The sequence below is a fragment of the Molothrus aeneus genome, chromosome 2, assembly GCF_037042795.1.
Source record: "Molothrus aeneus isolate 106 chromosome 2, BPBGC_Maene_1.0, whole genome shotgun sequence".
NCBI classification, from domain to species: domain Eukaryota; kingdom Metazoa; phylum Chordata; class Aves; order Passeriformes; family Icteridae; genus Molothrus; species Molothrus aeneus.
The window spans coordinates 56,748,568-56,767,758 of NC_089647.1; the positions used below are offsets into that span (position 1 = coordinate 56,748,568).

Genomic DNA, 19,191 nt, shown 5'->3' on the forward strand with positions numbered 1-19,191 from the left:
CGCCGCATCCGTGTGCGCTCAGCCAGGGCCAACTCCGGCGGCGGGCGAAGTGACCCGGAGGGCACCGAGCGAGGCCGGCGAGCCAGAGGGAAGAGGAGAGGAGGGAGAAGCGGCGGCGGGAGGAGGAGCGGGGCTGGTGGCTCACCAGGATCCGCTTGAAGAGGTTGCTCTCCTTGGGCGGCAGCGGCACGGACGGCATGGCGCGGGCGGCCCTAGGACAGGCACGGCTGGCGGGGGTGGGGGCGGCCCGGGAGGGGCGGCTGTCGGTACGAGGGATGGGAGGAGGGGGGAACGCCGGGGAGGAAAAGCCCGAACTCGGCGGGGCGGCGGCGGCGGCACTTTAACTCATAGCCCTGCGCCGCCCGCCCTCCCCGCCGGCTCTCCTGGGCCCCTCTGCGCAGCTGCCGGGGCGCCTCGCCGCCCGCCTGACGCTGCAAAATGGCCGCCGGGGTCCCCTCGGCGCAGGCGCAGCGCCGCTCCCCCTCACAGACACCCCCTCCGCCCGCCCGGCCCCAGGGCAGGGAGCGAGGATTCCCTCCGTGATTCCCGGAGTGGCGGCTGAAACGCTCCGCTCTCGGCGCTCAAACGGCCGCTTCGGAGAGCCAGGCTGCCCGCAAGGCTGGGAGGGAGGCGGCCTTGGGAAGGAGCGCAGCCTCCGTCGGCGGCGGGGCTCGGAGAGGCTCTGCGGGCTTGCAGTGCCCTGGCTGGTATTTAAGGAAACAACAGCAAACTTGGCAGCCAGGCTTTGAGCGAGCGGGGACGGCCCCCGTCGCACTAAGGCATTTTCAGCAGTTGGTTATGTAAAACTTCCCGACACCATCGTGCGTCCACATAACAGCGGCGTTTTTTCATTGCTTGGCTCCTTCACCGAAGGAGGTCTAAGGTCTTTTTTTTTTTTTTCTTGTTATTCCCAAAAATCATTCTTAAAAACAAAACCAGACCAAAACCACCAACAACCAGGAACGCTAAAACTGCATGGCTTAGGGCATTACTTAGAAGAAAAATTAGTTAAACTGTCAAGGTTATAACCACTTAAAAAGGCCATCTTATAGGGAAAATAAACTAGGCGACTGCAATTAAAATTTTTGTTTACATAATTAACTTTTTAAAATATTAATTATATTTTGGCATTTATTTCAAAGTATCTTAGTTCTGTAACGATATGGGTACTCACCTACAGTTGCAGATGATGAACATGATAGATATCCCCAGTAAAGCAAGTGTGCATGAAACAGTAACTCACAAGAGCCAATTAGAAAGTCTGTGTACTTAATGTATTTTATTTGGTACTTGGTAAGCAGATGGCTATGAGACTGAAGATCCCAAGCAGCATGTCCTTGACTTGACACGAGCCTTGCTGAAGCTGATGACATGATAGCTGCTTTTCTTTCCAGCTAATAGAGGGAGCAAAACAGTAGGCGATTTCTTGGAAGAGAGTAACCTGCATGTCAGCCTAATAACTGACCTGCATGTCAGCCTAATAACTTGAAGACTAATAAGTAAAAAAAAAAAAAGGTATGTTTAGTAAACTTTCTGAGATGAAAATAGCAAAGATGAGAACATAAAGTATATGCTTTCCTATAGTTCTTTATAGCTGAGCCATCAGCTTATGGACAGTTTTTGTGAATGGTTGTTGGTTTCCGTAGGGTTTTGTTAATCTGTCTAGATGTATGGTCTGTCATAAGGAATATCTCTGTTGTGTTTATTTCTCACTTTTTTGTTCTGGTGTGCTTCTAATGATGCCAGTCAGCAGGGTTGCTGATCACAGTATGTGTGTTTTCCACAGGCAGTACCCAATTCACTGTTCTTTCTGCTATATGCTGTAGTAGTGCTGCACTGGGTATCCAATTTTTACAAGGCAGGAGTATTACTGAGAGGGATGGCAGCCTTGGCTTTGCCCTGCAGCATCATTTTCAGAGCCTGTTTGTACCATGGCATGTCTAGCAACTAGCTGAAGCCTCGACTCTATGAACCCTAATTTCTGTCTTGGCAAAAAGGCCTCTGGCTGGGTTGAATGATAAACTGATGCATCATGGAGAACGATCAGACAAATATTGTGCTAGGTGGACCTTTGATCTGAAGCAATAAGGCTATTCTTCATAGCTAAAGGTCTCTGTTTCCTGATAGAGAGGAAAGAATGGAAACACTGGAAATAATGCTGTCTGAAAGTAGGCAAATTGCAAATAAAGGGCAGGGGTTCGATTTGCATCTAGATGTGTCCATATTAAAAGTCTGTTAAAAGCAGCAAGAAAAGGAAAGCAGAGAGGCAATAATAGAAACGTTTGTAGGCTAGCTGGGAGAGAATAAACAAAGAAATGAGCTTTGTGGGAAGGCAGAGCTCCAACTGAAAGTGAGGTTTGGGAGCGCAGTCAAGAAAACTTCTTGTCATTTAATCCCACTGTGCTGGGCAAAACAAAGCTCTCTGTACAGGCTTTGTTATTAAACAGGACTGTATTCAAGAAGCGTATGATTCTGTCACCATTTTTTCCTTCAGACAGAAAGATTTCAGAAGTCTGAACTGTTTGGGCTGAAAGAGGGGAACAATATTGAAGTGTTACATACATTGTAACAAGTTTGCTATTTTTGCAGAGTGTGTCACTTTGCTCCTATGGAAGTTGCTGGGAGATGCTGGCACACTACTAAACCCAGTTAGGGCCCCCTGGGCGAAGAAGGGCCCCCGTGTGGGCATGGACCTGCCTTCAAGCCAAGGCCTGGAGCCTGTTCTGTCTGATGAGCCATCCCTTTGTCTCCAGTTTCTAAATTGGCAGGTTAAGAGTGCCAGATTTTAAAGTACAGGACCACTGTATCTATCCTGAAGCCCCAGAGCCCAGCTGTCTTCCTGCTGTGATTCTTCCCTTCTGCACCCAATGTCCCTGTCAGCACCTGCTGCTCCAGCCATGCAGGTTTTAAGGCATGAAAACAAACTGTGAGAGGGGTAGAAGCAGATTTCACATCCTTCATACTCAGTTCCCATACTGCAGTCTAAAAGCACACGGTAAACTAAGGGAAAGAGTGTATCTTACATGTTTTGAGTATGAGATGCGTGGACAGGTCCTGTGGTGGATGGTCCCTGGCAGCCCTGCTGGCTGCACAGAGTCCGGCCCTTGTCTTGGCTGTGTTGCCCCTGCGTGCTTTGCTGCCTGGTAGGGAGGGAGCAGGACTTTGTTACAGTCTCTATTTTCACACTTAAGTTACAACATTCACCCACAAGGGATAATAAAAACTGAACATGATCATGTTTAATCAGAGGATTGGATTCAATGCAATAACCATTACTGGCTGGAGTAGAAATTGATTTGATTTTCCTTGGCCTACCTTCTTTTTTTAAAGCCAGTTTTGGAGCATGAGGACTACTGCCAGTTTCAGGCTGTTAGGTTCCTGATTGTCTTCCCAGAGAGGACCTTCCCAATACTTTTAAGTATCAAATTGCATATTTAGAGTACCAATGCAAGTACAATTTTATTATTTAATTTCACTAAGTCCCAGAAGTCATAATGGAAGATGAATGAAGTATAATGGGAACGGTGTCTGGCTGATGGCATCTCTAAGGGCACATCAGTGTGGGCTCAGGCCTGGGGAAGATTTCAGGGTGCTGTTTCCTGTAGCCCTTCCTGTGGACCAACTCTGGGGTGGGTCTTGTTCTCTGGAAGTGGTTGTCCATCTGTCTGCCTTGCCTCCTGTACCCACGGGTAGAGCAGAGCCAGAACCTGTCCTCACACCTGGAGGACAAGTGGTTGGTTGTCATTCAGGCACTGAGCTTTGATCCGAATCCTACCCGTTGATTGGTCCCGTTTTCAGTCTTTTGGAACATTTACCATGCCAAATCCTAGGGATGGTTTACATCCTAAATACAAAAGTTTTACTTTTTTTTTTTTTTATTTTGTAGAATGACAGTAGCCAAGAAGAAAGGTATTTTGGTGAATATAGGTATTAAAAAACATTGCTTAAGTATTTTAAAAATTTTAATTAGGGAGGTAGTGGTATAATGTTTAATAATAGCTTTTAAAATGTCCACATACATAGTATGTTTTAAAGCATACTTTATGAGGAAGCTGCAGCTAACTAGCATAGTCAGAAGCAGAATGGTAATTATTATTAATATTTTGCTTGCCTTTAGTAGACCCTAATAATTCATTTTAAATAGAATTGAATAGTGAGCTCTGACACAAAGTGGAGCTTAATGTTATTTTATTCAGATTTCTCTGAAATTTATCTTTAACTAACCAGATTCGCAAGGCGGAGGCTGCCTTTGCCGCCGGCGTGGCTCAGGCGCGGTGCCGGTGGCGGCGGGGGGACGGGAAGCGCGTTTTCCCGCAGGCATGCTGGGACTGGGAGCGCGCCCGCCGCACTTCCCGTCTGCCGTGGGCCCACGGGCCGGGCCGCGATCCCAGCGGTGTCGGGGCGTGCGGACGGTGAGTGCCCGAGCCCCGCCGCGGGTACCGGGGGCAGCGCGGCCCCCGCCCTGCCGGTGAGCCTGCCTCTGCTGCCCGCCCCTGCCGCCTCTCGCTGCCCGCCCCTGCCGCCTCTCGCTGCCCGCCCCTGCCGCCTCTCGCTGCCCTCTCCTGCCGCCTCTCCCTGCCCGCTCCTGCCGCCTCTCGCTGCCCTCTCCTGCCGCCTCTCCCTGCCCGCTCCTGCCGCCTCTCCCTGCCCGCTCCTGCCTCCTTTCCGTGCCCGCTCCTGCCGCCTCTCCCTGCCCGCTCCTGCCTGTCGCTGCCCCGTGAGCCCCGCAGCGGGGCCGGGCTGCCGGGGCGCTCCCTGCGCGGCTGTCGGGGCTTTGCTGGGGTGGCCGTGGTGGGAGGCAGAGGTGTGTGGGAGGCGCTCCCGGGGCCCGAGCTGTTCCTGATCCGGTCGGTGAGCCTTGCAGTGCCTCCTCCTGCCGTGCACCTGCGGATCCGTGTGTGCCCGAGTGCTGCTGCATGGCGCCTGTCGCATCTTTGGTTGTTAGCAATGCATTTTATAACCTCTGAAAGAGTTCGCAAGATTGAGAGCTCTTTCCTGTCTTGAAATTATTTTTAAAAATTATTATTTTAATTAGACAGTTACAGTTGTCACTTTCGCTTATTGGTTTTTGATTTGTGGCGTGCACGAGGCCGTTTTAATCACATTTAAAAGTTATTAAAATCTGGTTTGGAGATCATTTAATAGGTCATCTAATGCTTATAGCTCTGTAAAAGTTATATGTCTGTTTATTTTTATGCAAATAAGGTGTGGCAGCCCCACTCTGAGAAGGAGATACCTTTTTTATTTAACATAGCAAAACTGTTTTGAAACTTCTGACTTCCTTGAAGGTCTGTGTTATTTCATTACTTTTTTTTCTTTTAAACCCAAAAATATAATTTCTGAGAGCTCAGGCAAAGCAATACAACAAATGTGTCATTATTTGAGTGCATTGCTTTTTAACTACACCAGTAAAAATTAGCTAGATGGTTGTAATTAATAATTAATACGTTTAATGAAATAATTAAAATAAAATATAACATTAATGTTTTAAAATTGAGTTGACGATGGTCAGCACTTAGCCAAACAACAATGGGCTGTGCTGATCTGGAGCAAGTCCATATTCATCAGCAGAATTAGGTCTTTTGGAACTGAGTCCACTCATGCTGAAATCCAGGATCATGGATGATGAGCCTGATTTGTGCCTTTTGCTGTGCTCCTGGTGAAGGGAACAGGATCCCTCTGCTGCAAGTGCTGGTTTTAGTCACTATAGCACTCCAGGAGGGCTATAATTTGCTTTCTGTACGTTAAAGCAGTCTTGAGATTGCTGCTGTGGATTCAATAGCACCTGCTGGCTGGGGAATCTGGGAAGGGTACAGAAGTAGAATAAACGTCCTTGCCTCCTTCTGTAGGTAGTAAAACAAGCATTCAGACAGGATTCAGTACTTCTTGCATATTGCTCTTTCTTCCTTGTGGACAAATGGATGACAGTAAATAGGTGAGAATAACAGGCGAGTTGAGTAGTTAGAGTGTCACAGTAATTTGTTAGTAAAATGCATGAAGATGTACAGAAGGTCTTGTTACTGATGAGTAAAAAATAATTTTGTCAGGAAACTGAAACATGTGTTTCCAGGAGATCTTGTTGCAAAAAGATTCATGCTCTTATTTTCTCAGAATCCACATTTTTGTAAAAATCAGTGAGCAGATGGGACCATGGCACTGGCAGGGTTACTAGGAATGCTTCTTTGTATGTTAAACCTTTTCTGTGTGAGTAGCCCTAGAATAAGTGTGATGTCAATGTAGTTTTCCTGGCAGAGCCTTGCACTCCAATATAAAATTTTAGAGCACAGTAGTAATTCATAACATAGTTTGCAATGTTGATGATATAAAGTGAAGAGGAAATGATCTTTCATAGAGCAGCAGTAATGCTAAGGGGAGTCTGGGTCCTATAAAACTGTAGGCCAAATGTCTCAGAAAAATACAGGAGTTGTATTTCAGAGTACCTGCTTCTTACTCACTTTTTGGATGGAAAATATTATGTTGGTTAAGTGTAAATATATCACAGTAAGGAGTATGCGGGGGACATAAAGCACATAAAGAAGTTCTCTTGTCTTCTCCTGTTGTCTTCTTCTCCAGTTCACTCACTTCTCTTATGAGTGAGTGATTTTTTGTAAGTGCATTGAAGTCCTATTGACTGATCTGTTGTGTGGCCATCTACTAATGTCCTCCTTTTATGGTAGTGGATATAATTTGACACATAATTCTGGACATTTATTACATTTTCTGGATAGAATTCTTTACCTCTAGTATTGATTTGCCTTCTCAGCAGCATTTTTCTTTCATCAGTAAAGCATGAAATGGTTGGATTTTTCTGATGAGACATATGGCAAAATGAAGCTACTGTCTGTAAAGCCTCATCCACAGGAGCTTTTCCATAGTATAAATAAACTGTTTGAGGAGAGGGGAGAAAAGACTTTTTGCAACCCTCAGTCAGTCACAATGATAGTGATAAGAGCTTCTGGTTTAAACTGGGACTAAAACAGGAATAGTTTTGTCCATGACAGTTGCATTTGTGGCGGTATAATCAAACCAGGATATGGCCTTGATATCCTTGTGTTTGTTTGTTGTGTTGTTTTTTTTTTTAATAGAATGCTTTCTTTTTCTAGATAACAACACTGGCCAATGTACTGTGTACTTTTAATTTCAGGAGGTGGAAAAATAAGAAACAAAATGAAACCTCTCCAAAAGGTCTGCCGTTTCAAGAGCCTGCTTGCCAGTTGCTGCTGTCACAGCCAACTTGACAGCTGTCTTCTCCCTCCTGTTGCAAAGAAGACAGGCTGCATGGTGGGACTGCACAGCCATGGATTTTGGAGGCCAAAGCCTTTATTGGACACAGCTAGATTCACTCTGTCTTTTAACAGTTGGCACAGGAAAAACCATCAGGATTCTCAAGCTTTGTGGAAGAATGAGGCTGTGCAGAAGTATCTGGAGTCTCTCAGCAAGGAATACCAGCAGGTTAGTCATCAGTTAAGTGCACACTCATTAAATGACTTTGAGCAAAGAACCCTGAGGAGAAGATGTGCCAATCTGTCCCCCATTGCAGCTGCGTTTCAAGAAATCAAAGAGGCTGAAAGAGAAGTTCAGGAGTTAGAAGCGATGTGCACAGGTAAAGGAAAACACATCTACTTGCTTGCTTCAGAACAGCAGCTGTGCTTGGGATAAATTTCATTGCCTAGCCTTTGAGGAAAGCTTGTGAGTAAGTTCAGCCAGACCTGGAACACTCCCTGGTCCCCCCTGCTGCCAGGAGCTCGAGTGTTGCAAGGGCTTTCTGCATCCAGCCACATCCTTCTGGTTTTCATCTTGCCTCATTTTAGTTTGACGTCTTATTATGATAATTTTGGGAGAGTAGGGATTGTCTGGAACCTCAGGGATATCCATCTAACAGAAATAGTTGGGAGGTGTTTATTTTGAGGTTATTTTTTGGTTGAACTGAAAGAAAAAATTTAGTGAGGCTAAAACCTTTGATAGATGCAGACTTCCGCCGTGTTATTTAAAATGATATTCCACCTGACCAGTTCAGTGATATTTATTGAGCAAATGACATGAACTTTCATTAGGCTTTGAGTTTTCAGCTTCCAATTTAAATGGCAAAAGCTAATATTTCTTTGAAAATATTTGGGGAGTCCTTTAAGGAATAAACAGGATGGTTTAAGAAGCTGCTGTTTTTCGATAGTTTGCTACAGTAGAAATGATAAAAGAGAATTAAAAATTGTACCTGGTTTTTGAACCAAAAAGAAAGTACAGAGGGAATAAATAAAAGAATTTATGAAATAAGTAATGTTGCAACATTTGGAGAAAAACCCAGCATTGTTACTAGTGTGAGGAGGTGCACACAGTAGGAAGGAAAAAATGGATCCATTCTGCTACAGTGGCAAGTATTAAGCCAAGAGAGGGAGACACTGACCTGGAGAGAATGGGATTTGCATTAAAGCAGAGAAGGAGGGGAAAATCAAAGGATGGGAGAAATCAGTACCCAGCACTGTAAATGGAAGAAGACAAAAGTTCATGGTGCTTTTCAGAGAGAGACAAGGGGTGTGGACAAAACAGTAAGAGACATACTGAAAAAAATATGTAAATGTAACTTATTTAGAAAGAGGTAGAAAACATTTGTATACTTTAGTTTTAATAATAAATAGATGTTTGTGCTTTTGGAAAAAAAATGGTTATTTAAAATATTTTAATCCTCAACCCTCTCTAATTCTCTTCACTGGAGAAAAGAGGAGAATGAGTGAAGGAGACAAGGTACAAAAATTTAATGCTGAAAAATAAATGCTCTTGAAAGAATTAAAAAGTATTAAGAAAATTCTGGAAAATTCATATTTCAACTTAGAAAGGCTGGTTTTGAATCAAATGAATATAATGAATTTTTCTAATTCCATAAATTATGATGTGGAGGGATGGAGTGAGTTCTAGTTGAAAGAAGGGAAAAGAGTGGTAAAAAATTACAGCCCATGAATTAATTAAATAGAGCCAAATTGTTCTGTCTATATAAATGATAAATGTCTGTACCGTTTATCTTGTGGCCAAGTTAAAACACAGATGTCCCCTTCATTTGGCTATTCACTGTTTTCCACTTAGCTCCCTAACTGACCCTCTTCTCTCTACTACCTGAATTCCTGACAATTGATGTAGGATTTTATATTTGCAACACTCAGTGAAGCAGAAAAATATTTCCCAGTTTCCCTCTGGTGGTGTGAGTCACGAGGTAGGTTAAGTGAATTCTGTTTTGAAGGCAGGTAGGAATGGGATACCAATCCTTTGAACCTTAAGCTCATTGGTCACCACCAGACCATCTCTGCTGACAGCAGTTAATTTGATATTGTTTATCTGATCAATACTTTTTGGACCAGCTAGAATCAATTGAGAGTCCAGTTTTATGCTGCATCTGAGACAAACCTATGGTTTCCATGCTGGCCACAAGGCAGAAAGTTTTCACCTTCTCTTTATTGCTTTGTTCCCTCATTCTTACTCCCAATTGCTCAAAGCTGGCTTCAGCCATTCCCTCCTCATTTGTGTTGGTAATTGTCTAGTTGTAATTTAAATCTAGTTCAACTTGGCATGGTAAAAACGTGCACTTATTCAACCAGACTTGCTTTTTAATTTCAGTGAGTTGAATTGTTTCACTTTCTGGTGAGTAGAAAAGTGGAAAGAAAGATGAAAAGGAGAGGGGGGTCCCTGTTTTAGCAGTGACAGGTTTTTCACTTGACTCCAATTGTCTTCAAGTTTCTACTTAGTGTATAATCTATTGCTAACTGATCAAAAATTTTTATTACTGTAAGCTGGAGCCTCCATAGCAGAAAAGGCTTGGAGCTTCTGTGAGCTTTACTTGAGAATGTGTTGTAGTTTGTTAGTAAGCTCTAAAATGTGGGATGGTTAAGGTAAAATATCTGCTTCTCCTTCTAGTACACCTGGAAAATATGATCATTGAGTTAGCAATGTGCATCCTAGCTTGGGCTGCTCTTATTTGAGTATTTTATGCTGGCAAAACTCTACAAGCTTCTCTGTGCTGCAGTGCATGTCTTTGGACAGCTGTGTTATAGTTTGCTCTTGGTGAGATTGGCTAACATCTATTCCTGTTGTTCGAATTTAGAACTAGACAGCAGAGATGAGAAACAACTTCTAGAGCTTGCCTTAGAAGAGAAGGAAAGCCTGGATAAAAAAATGAACATGTTGTGCAGAAAGGTGAGCCTGAGGTAAAATTTCACAGCTTTGTAAATAAAGATGTCAGAAAACCTTTCCTCTATGATCTTACTAATAGATTCTGACACTTGAGTTTAATGAAACGGAAGTCCAGCTTTCGTATTCTCCCTGAAAAGAAGTGGCAACATTAATTATTAATAAGCTTGTTAGTGACAATTGTGTCTTAGGAGATGATTGAGTAATTTCTCTTGCTTGTCTGTCTGCAAATGCTGAAGGGGATTAAAAAAGTGGTGAGTCTATGCTACTGAGATTTGACATAACATCCTAGTAACTGTTTGTGGCAGTGGAGCATGCACTCTTGAGGGATTTCTGATTGGAACTTACAATCCTTCATTTTCTCTTCAGCTGACAGCATCCCATGAGTGGGGAAAATAAAAGCAAAGAAGTTGAAACAATTCAGTGGAGACCACTGTGTTTGGGCTCATTTCTATACTCAGACTAAAATAATATGAAATGTGACTTTCTGAGAAATAAGATTAATGTAAAGATTGACTGGGTTAGCTAATAACTTTGTCTTCATAGGTAGCTGGGGCTGGGGTGGGTGACCTGGCACCTGACTTGGCAGGACTGGACTATCAGCTAGCTTTCATGTGGATGCACTAGCACGTTGCATTTCCACACTGACTGCACTGAGTTGCAATGGTCATTGGACAGTTTTTAGTCCTACTTAACTTCCTTGTCAAAGGAAGTCAGTGGTTGTGTGTGCTCAGGCTATGGCAATTGTGAAGTCTGGCTGTAAATTTGATTAAGCGAAGATCCAGGGTCACGACAGAGATAATGGCATTCTTTTTTTTTTTTTCAGCTTTTCCAGCTTCTAGTGCCAAAGGAAAAATATGATACAAGTCCTGTCATATTAGAAGTGACAGCTGGCAGAACAACTGGAGGTCAGCAAAGCCCCTACAGTGAAGATTACTTCCAACCTCCATCCAACTCCATTAAACCTCTTATGGGTTATTCTTAATGCTTTTTTTATACTTTACTGGCATACAGCAATACTTTCTAAAGATGAGCATTAATCTGCCTAATGACTGGGGTTAGAGTTGCAGATAAATCTAAAATGTGCTGTTTATGTGGTAATGCTTTTTGATTTTTAGGGGACATCTGCCAACAGTTCACTAAAGAAATGTTTGACATGTACCAGAGCTATGCTGACTACAAACGTTGGACCTTTGACATCGTGAACTATACCCCGGCTGAGATAGGTACAGCAGTTCTTCAGAGATTCCAAGACAATGGAATTGGAAAGCAGTGTTTCTCTGCTGTATTTGTCACACACTGTTTGTCTCTCCAGGAGGTTTGCATCATGCTGCTGCTCATATTTCAGGAGAGAATGTCTACAGGCATCTGAAATATGAAGGAGGGACTCACCGAGTCCAGCGAATCCCTGAGACGGGCATGTCATCAAGAATGCAGCGTATTCACACTGGGACAATGTCAGTCATTGTCCTCCCTCAGCCAGAGGAGGTAAACTGTTCATTGGTTTGCTAAGGTGGTGCTGAACCCCTGCTCACCCATTTTGGTATTGGAGTAGGTGTTATTTAAAAGCATGTTACTGTTTTGGGGATTTCACTGATAACCAAGTGCTTCATGCATGTCCTAGCAAATGAAACACAAGTGCTCTTACTCTGGGGGCTGATAGTCCTTGGCTCTGTACCTTACATGTATAAATGGATCATCAGAAGCAACTTGGCAGAGATTTTGATGTTGCCTGAAATGGCATGTGAGTGATCATTTCATTAAGTGTTCCAGCCCCAGCACTGACAAGACTCACTGCTATGAGTAAGCCCATTTTAAGTTACATCATGTACTAAGACACAGAATATATCCAAGAAAATACTCAGTGTTGCACAGTAATGTGATTCTGTACATCCTTTTGAGTTTTTTGTTTCATTTAAATTATTGGTGTCCTTCTCTGGTAAATCAAAGACAGTCTCTGAATGTGAATGAGTGTGTTGGCTAGTCTGTCTGAGATCGCACTGATACGGACAGTTCTCACTTAGACCATGAATTTACACAAAAAATAAACAAAACCAGATCCTGTAGGCTTTTTCTGCACCTTCTCCTGCTTCTTCATAATACTTTCCTTGCAACATTGATCAGATCTGATTGTTCCTTTCCCATCCACTGAGCTCAAACTATGGTCCAGGTCATCATGGACTCCTATTTCCAGTGTGGTAATCCTTACTTGAATAGATCTGGATATGCCTGTTTTCTTCTCAGATGATTCTAAGTACTGTTGCAAGAATCATTCAGGCTTGACTCATGAACAAGATCCTTGCACTGCTGTTTATAAGTGGTTTTTAAATATTTGCTTATTTCTTAGCCTCTCTGCCAAAGCTAGTGGTTTTGCAAAACAGTGATTGTGTTTTGTTTGACACACACACATACCTTGTTTTGTGAAGGATCTGGAGTAAGAGTTTGAAAAACTAAGTGAAATCTTTAAGGCATCATTTGCTTTTCAGAAATACTTGACACTGCATTTTTAGAATAATAATGATTATGACTGGTACTTAGGAACAGTTGTAAAGGAGCCGTTTTTTGAGAAGTGATTTCTTATTAATCCTCAGTGTCACTGACATCCAAATATTTTTAGAATGAACAGGAAGTAGTAATTTTCTTTGCTTCTAGGTTGATGTTAAAGTGGATCCCAAAGATCTGCGTATAGATACATTCAGAGCCAAAGGAGCAGGAGGGCAACACGTTAACAAAACTGATAGTGCTGTGAGGATTGTGCACCTTCCTACAGGTAAGTCTGGCTGTACTTTGCACTTTTAATCACACTGAATCTGTATCTTGAAAAGGAAGGTTGTGTCCTGCAGGTTGTCTCTTGTAGGGCTGGGCCTTATACCAAGAAAGGAGAAGCAGCCCCTTCTGGTTCTGTCCCTCTTGTAGCCAGACAGTGTGAGACAGGAGCTGTGTACCAGGGGCACAGTGATTATGCCAGTTCTGTCTTTAGAGGGAGCGTTGAATGAATAAACTGTCTCTGAAGGATGAAAGAACAAATGGAGGGTGACAGGAATGGGGTAGAAGATGTAAATAATTTGCACTATGTGCTCTTTACCTTCAGCAGTAATGGCCACTGGCAAGCAAGGGCATGCTTAGCCTAGCTGGAGTCTGTGTTGTTACATGACTGATCTAAAAGAAAGCTTAAAGATCTTCATTCAATACTAGATAATGCTATCATATATTGGATAGAAGGGAAAACGTATATTGATGGGAAGGTACAATGTAGACTGGACCATTCTGTCTTTTTTGGGATTTGTTTTATTGAAACTCAGTGAACTTCTCTCTGTAAGATACAGAATCACTTTAGGCACAGGAAATTGACTGAAAACAGCTGTTCCCTATAGGCCTTTTTCATTCAGAAATCAAATGAAAAGTTACACATTTCTTTTAAAGACTTAAAGGTCTTGTTTTGAATCATTTTTCATAGTTTAGTTCAAGACTCACCAGTGTTTATTAGGCACCCCTTTCTCCTAGAATAATGAATTTTCCAGTCTCCAAGAGCTTATCTGGACTAAGATTTTAAAAACTTGTGTTACACTCTTTTAAACATCCTCTTGTAGGCTGTTCAAATTGCATTTTTAACATATGGCAGCTAATTGGAGTGAATCCAGTTTCTTAAGGCAATGTCAGAAACTTGTTTGCTTCATGAAATTTTAAAATATCCCTGACTTTTCTGTAGCACAGAACAATACCCCCCCCCAGTGCAGCTGTGACAAGTTTAAAAATGCACTAATGGTTCCAGCCAGTGTGTTAAAATGACTTTTTATCCTGCAGCTGAAAGGCCCTACAAACCAGCAGCACTCCAGTAGGTTTCATTTGCCTAATGTGTTAGAATTAATTCAGCTTGTTTGTTCTCTGTTCTAATGGGCTCTTGGATGGCTGTGTGCAGGACTGGCAGTGGAGTGCCAGCAGGAGCGCTCGCAGCAGCTGAACAAGGAAATCGCGCTGCGGACACTGAGAGCCAAGCTCTACCAGCAGGTCCTTGAGAAGCAGCTCAGTCAGGAGCAGAGTGCCAGGAAGCTGCAGGTGAGGCAAGTGGTGCCTGAGATCTGGAGGGGGTGTTGTGTTGTAGATTTGTTTCTGATCTCTTTGGGTGAGGGGACAGAGCAAGTGGGAGTGTGTGTCTAAACTAGGGGTGCTTACAAGGGAGGAGAATCTTGTACTTCAGAATGGTAAGTCTGCCTTTACTTACCCCAGTTCAGTGGTACTGTAGCCTTCTCAGGCAACAAAAAGAGACATCAACTGTGGCTGGAAAGAAGGGTCAAAAGACTGGCTGAAATTTTTCAAAAGGGAAAATTCAACATCATGTACTGAATGCCCCCATCAAGGCCAGAGTTACACAAATCAAGCATCAGTAAAAAGTTACATTCAATGGAAACTAGGATCAGGAGTTCTCAGAAGTTTCTAAAGGAGACTATTTTAAGGCCATACAGAGGTTTTGAGAGAAACAAGTAAATGAACAATCCTGCCACAGTGCAATTAAGTAGCAGCTTATTTGATACAGTTTAGGTAACCTTTTGAGGAAGAAACCGGCTTCTGGAAGAGTTACCTCAAGTTAGGCTGCCAAGTGTGCTTTTTGCTCAAAATGTCCTGTCATTCTTTTCCCATTCTTTGAGTATTTTCCCATTTGTGGTTCAAACTACAACAGTGATCTATTGGAGTAAAAATGCTTCAGAAGTAGAGAATTACTTAGTACTCCAGATTTTCCAGCTCAGCTATTTAGTCACTTATTTCATGTTGCATTTAAGTGTATTGTCCCTGCAGATTATGAATCCCATCATTGTAAGCAGTGAGCCATTTATCTTTGTTATTCATTTCAGTTTGAGAGCCTTCAAAGCTGCATAAAGGATTTCTATTTCTATTTCTATTTCTATTTCTATTTCTATTTATATTTATATTTATATTTATATTTATATTTATATTTATATGACTGTTGTGGAAAATCAGGCAAAAGTGAATTACCTTTCCTAATGCTTTGGAATTTATTCAAGAAATTCCATGTTCTAAAATACACATGTTGAGTGCAGATGAAATTTTCACCAAAGCCCACTGAAACGGGCATCTATTTACTTCTCTGAGAGTTTTTTAACATTTAATTCTCCATTTTAGTGGAGACCAGACCACAGTGTTTAGTGAAGTGTTTAATCCCAACAGTGCTCCATTTGGGTTTCTGCTTCAAGTTAAAATTGTTGCTTGCATTCTCACACTTCACCACTAGAGGGCAACTTCACTTCTTACTCTTAATCTGTCTCCTTTGTTGCTAATTTCCAACAGCCACGCATTGACTGTGCTGCTTCCATTATTAATGGAGCCTATTTCCATTATTTTGTGTGGAAGCTACAACCCCCTCTCCCCCCAGAAAACCCCATTTGTGTATTTTTTGAAGTAGGGACTGTCGTACCTTACACGACCTTTGAAAGTGATGTGGTTCTTTCAGCTACAGAGGGGGAACAGAAATGTGCTGGAGGATATAGAAACTTGGTTTGTGATACACAATCACAGACAGTACAACTCAGTAATGCCCAGCCAGTGACCACTAGGCTGGTAGTTGGAACAGGCTGATCCATCACCGTTTATTTTAAGCATCCTGTTCTAGAGAAGTATTTGTTTTTTTTTAAACACAACAGATTTTGTTTTTTCCTGCTTTGCTGCAGTTGGGAACAAGAGCCCAGTCAGAGAGAATTCGTACTTACAACTTCACTCAGGACAGAGTGACTGACCACAGGATCTCATATGATGCACGCAATATCAAGGTAAGGATTCCTTATGAGACTGCTTAGATACTCACATTTACCATAAAAAGAAAAAATTAACTTAGTGAGTACAACTTAAGATATATATGAAGAATGTAGCCAGTTGTGCTCTGACAGAACACTAGGTTTAGAAAGCTTAAACCTTCTTTCCTGCCTTCTTGTAGTCTTAGAGATGACTGGCACAGGCTGTAGCTCACTGGCCTACTTCTCTGTGTGTTCTTCTCCTACTATGTGAGTGGAAAGTGACCAAGCATGTAGTCCTCAATGAGATCCACGAGTCCTTTGGCCAAACTGGGCAAGTGACATTTGAGATTCTTGCAGCATAGTACATCCAAACCAAAAACCTGACAGGAAGGACTTTTTAGTTTTGTCAGGCCATTCTTTCCTCCTCCTAATGCTCAAGTAAAGAACGAGAAAAACTTTTATGTTTTCATCACAAGCCACAGTTAAAAGAAACTGAAATGGAATGTTTTCATTTTAATATTATCTGAGATCTTGTGTCCGAGTAAATATCTACATATGGCTTGAATCTTACTGATTGTTCAACCTGGAAAAGAGAAAGCTTTGGGGTGACCTAATTGCAGCCTTCTGGTGCTCAAAGGGAGCCTACAAGAAAGAAGGAGATTTTTACAAGGGCATGACAAGGGGGAATGGCTTCAAACTAAAATAGGGTATATTTAGATTAGATGTTAGGAAAAATGTCTTTACTGTGAAGGTGGAGAGACACCTGGAGCAGGTTGCCCAGTGAAGCTGTGGGTGCCTCATCTCTGGAAGTGTTCAAGGCTGAGTTGGATGGAACTTTGACCAACCTGGTCTAGTGAAAGGTGTCCCTGCCCATAGCAGGGGGCTTGGAACTGGGTGATCTTTACTGTACCTTCCAACCCAGGCCATTCTATGACTCTGTTTATTGGGGTATTTTTACAATGGGGAAAAAAACCCTAATCATGGATTTTTTAAAATTAAATTTATGAAAAACAAAGTTTAGGGTGATCCCTCGATATTTTGGCTTAGGTATCCAGTTTGCTGTAAGGAGCATAAGGAGCAGTACTTTTCAAACTGTACCCACAGGTGTCCTGGGTAAATACAGGGCATACTGAATATGGAATGGTTCATAGTTAATGGAATGCAGAATACCATGGCAGAGGAAATAGTTCCATGATTGCATAAAAGTGGCTTTTGTTAGTCAGTTCCTTAGTGTTTGGATCTTTCTTGAGTGAAACTGGAGCCATAAAGTGCCTGGCAAAAGTTAGTCAAGCTTTGCTTGCAAAACAGCCTCACTCTTGCTGTGGCCAACAGTATTTGAGTGAGGTTCTTCAATCCTTGACTGTTCTTGCAGGGAATTTTCATGTAGGTGCATGGGTTACCTGAAAGCAAGGCAGTAGCTGCTTTTGTTGCTGCCAGAATCCACGTGCCTTGCACAGGCAGGCAGCTGATATCCTGCTGCTGTCCACCACTGCTGCTTTCACATGGGAGGGACCTGAAAGGATGAGCAAGTGGAGGGACTGCAGGCAAAGTGCATTTCAGGGGTTCGAGTAGTTGGTGTTTCAGAATAATGCTGAAGAACAGTCAGTAATGCTTTTGTCTGCTTTTTTTTTTCATAGGACATTCTAAGTGGGAAAGAAGCACTGGATAAGCTAATCAACAGACTGCTGGAGTTTGCAGAGATAGAGGCTGTCACCCAATATCTAGAAAATTTGCAGGCTTTAGAAGGAGGAGGCTGAAGACCTCAAGTAGAATTAAAATAGAATTGTTATGTTTGGTAATCAAATAAAACAGATGTGTTTGTAAGATGATATGTTGATTAAAACCTATTTCTCTGTTTTTCAGGGTGTGATACTTTTCTTTTTGTATTTTGGTAGAAGTGGTTTGAATTTTTATTGCAGCAGCCCTGGCAGAAAAACATCAGCTTGGAGTTCTGTGTGCACACTCCTCCTGTCTTGGCAGCTGGGCTTTGTTAAGCTGATCCTTCTCTTGACAGTGTTGCAGCTGGAAAGACAGAGAATTGTGGTGGTGGAGCAGAATAAATACCACATAGTGCACTTTTTGTTTGGTGGTGGGAGATGTTCCTCTCTGGGTGAAAGAAACTGAGCTCCCCTAACATAGTTTAGAATCTTGCCTCCTGAATACTATTTATTTGTTTCCACTTAGTGTGTGAACTTCCTAAATTTAGTACCTTAGAAATAACTTTGTATTAAGATGCTTTACTTTTTTTTAGAGTAAATATTTAAGAACAAAGGGAGTGAAAAAGGGCCGGAATGTTATAAGAGAAACCTGTTAAATTTCTTCCAGGAACCCTTGGGTCAGCTTATGGTGGGACTGGCCCATGTGCTGCAGTGTAGAAGTACATGCTCTGCTTTTCAATGAAGTTTATGAGGTAACAGGCAGCTCCTTGTCTCCTGGCAGAGAAAACAAGTTCATACTGCAGATGCATTTCAACAAACCAGGTAGCTCTGGAATTGAGCTCCTGTCTTTGGGAATGTCTGCCTTTGCCTGTCCTTGAGGGGATGGATCCAGGTGTCTCCAGGGCACACTTGGCTTTGGCAGGACTGGTGCTGATGTTTTGCCCTGCACATGTGTGGTGCTGGCAGGCACTGAGCACCAGCAGGCACTCTTTGTATGCCTGACTCAGGAATGCTCTGTGCTCAGGGTGACACAAAGATTGGTGCTCTGCTCAGCTGGCATCACTTGCCAGATCATGGCATCTTCTTTTCTTCCTGCTCGTCCCAGGTTCTGCTGGAAAGCTGCTCTGCACTGTCTTCTGCACAGGAAGAATCAGTTCATTGTTGCAATTTAAATTATGCCTTGTAGTTGATTTATATTTGCATATTTATTTTGTAACCAGGAGTGATGCAGTGTGAGAAAATGTTCTTCTAAAGGGTGTAGTTTTTATTACTGTATATATAGCAACAATTGTAACATTGTTCAGCTATATTAAGAAAAATAGATAGAATTTCTAACAGGAAGAAAGCAGGAAAATTATACTCAGTTCCTCCATTCTGCAGTTATTTTCCCATTCTTTTGTGTATTCTTATCAGCAAGCTTTGTCTGACAATTTCTCTCTTGCTTCCAACACTAATTACAAAAGCTTTGGGGCTTTGGTTGAATTGGTTGTTTGTTTTTTTTTTTTTTTTTTTTAATTGGTAGCTCTACAAGTCAATCAGAAAACTTACTGCTGTGCAATTCAGGATTCATTTGGACTTTGACTTCTTTCAGTAAGCAGTCCAGAAAAAGAACC

At 42.5% G+C, this 19,191-nt stretch overlaps 2 protein-coding genes across 6 annotated transcripts in view; one reads left to right on the forward strand and one right to left on the reverse strand.

Annotated features, from left to right (window-relative positions):
• Window positions 1-322, reverse strand: part of NAA16 (N-alpha-acetyltransferase 16, NatA auxiliary subunit) — a 60,630-nt gene extending 60,308 nt beyond the window's left edge. The window contains exon 1 of one of the 2 annotated variants that reach the window (XM_066545031.1): window positions 146-271. In XM_066545031.1, the coding sequence (XP_066401128.1) occupies window positions 146-199 (54 nt within the window). In that variant the 5' untranslated portion in view covers window positions 200-271. Of the gene's footprint in view, window positions 1-145 lie in introns of both variants that reach the window. The other variant, XM_066545032.1, reaches the window with a different exon arrangement.
• On the forward strand, window positions 114-17,782 carry MTRF1 (mitochondrial translation release factor 1). Of its 4 annotated transcripts, none has more exons than XM_066545036.1 (10): window positions 114-221; window positions 7,145-7,603; window positions 10,088-10,179; window positions 11,000-11,081; window positions 11,292-11,399; window positions 11,489-11,661; window positions 12,826-12,943; window positions 14,093-14,229; window positions 15,858-15,956; window positions 17,558-17,782. In XM_066545036.1, the coding sequence occupies exons 2-10, from the start codon at window positions 7,168-7,170 to the stop codon at window positions 17,675-17,677; spliced, it is 1,365 nt and encodes a 454-aa protein (XP_066401133.1). In that variant the 5' UTR covers window positions 114-221; window positions 7,145-7,167; the 3' UTR covers window positions 17,678-17,782. The 4 variants fall into 4 exon arrangements, with proteins under 4 accessions (XP_066401133.1, XP_066401132.1, XP_066401134.1 ...); XM_066545035.1 differs by lacking the exon at window positions 114-221 and adding an exon at window positions 4,333-4,412; XM_066545037.1 differs by lacking the exon at window positions 114-221 and adding an exon at window positions 4,402-4,468.
• The last annotated feature ends 1,409 nt before the right edge of the window (window positions 17,783-19,191 follow it).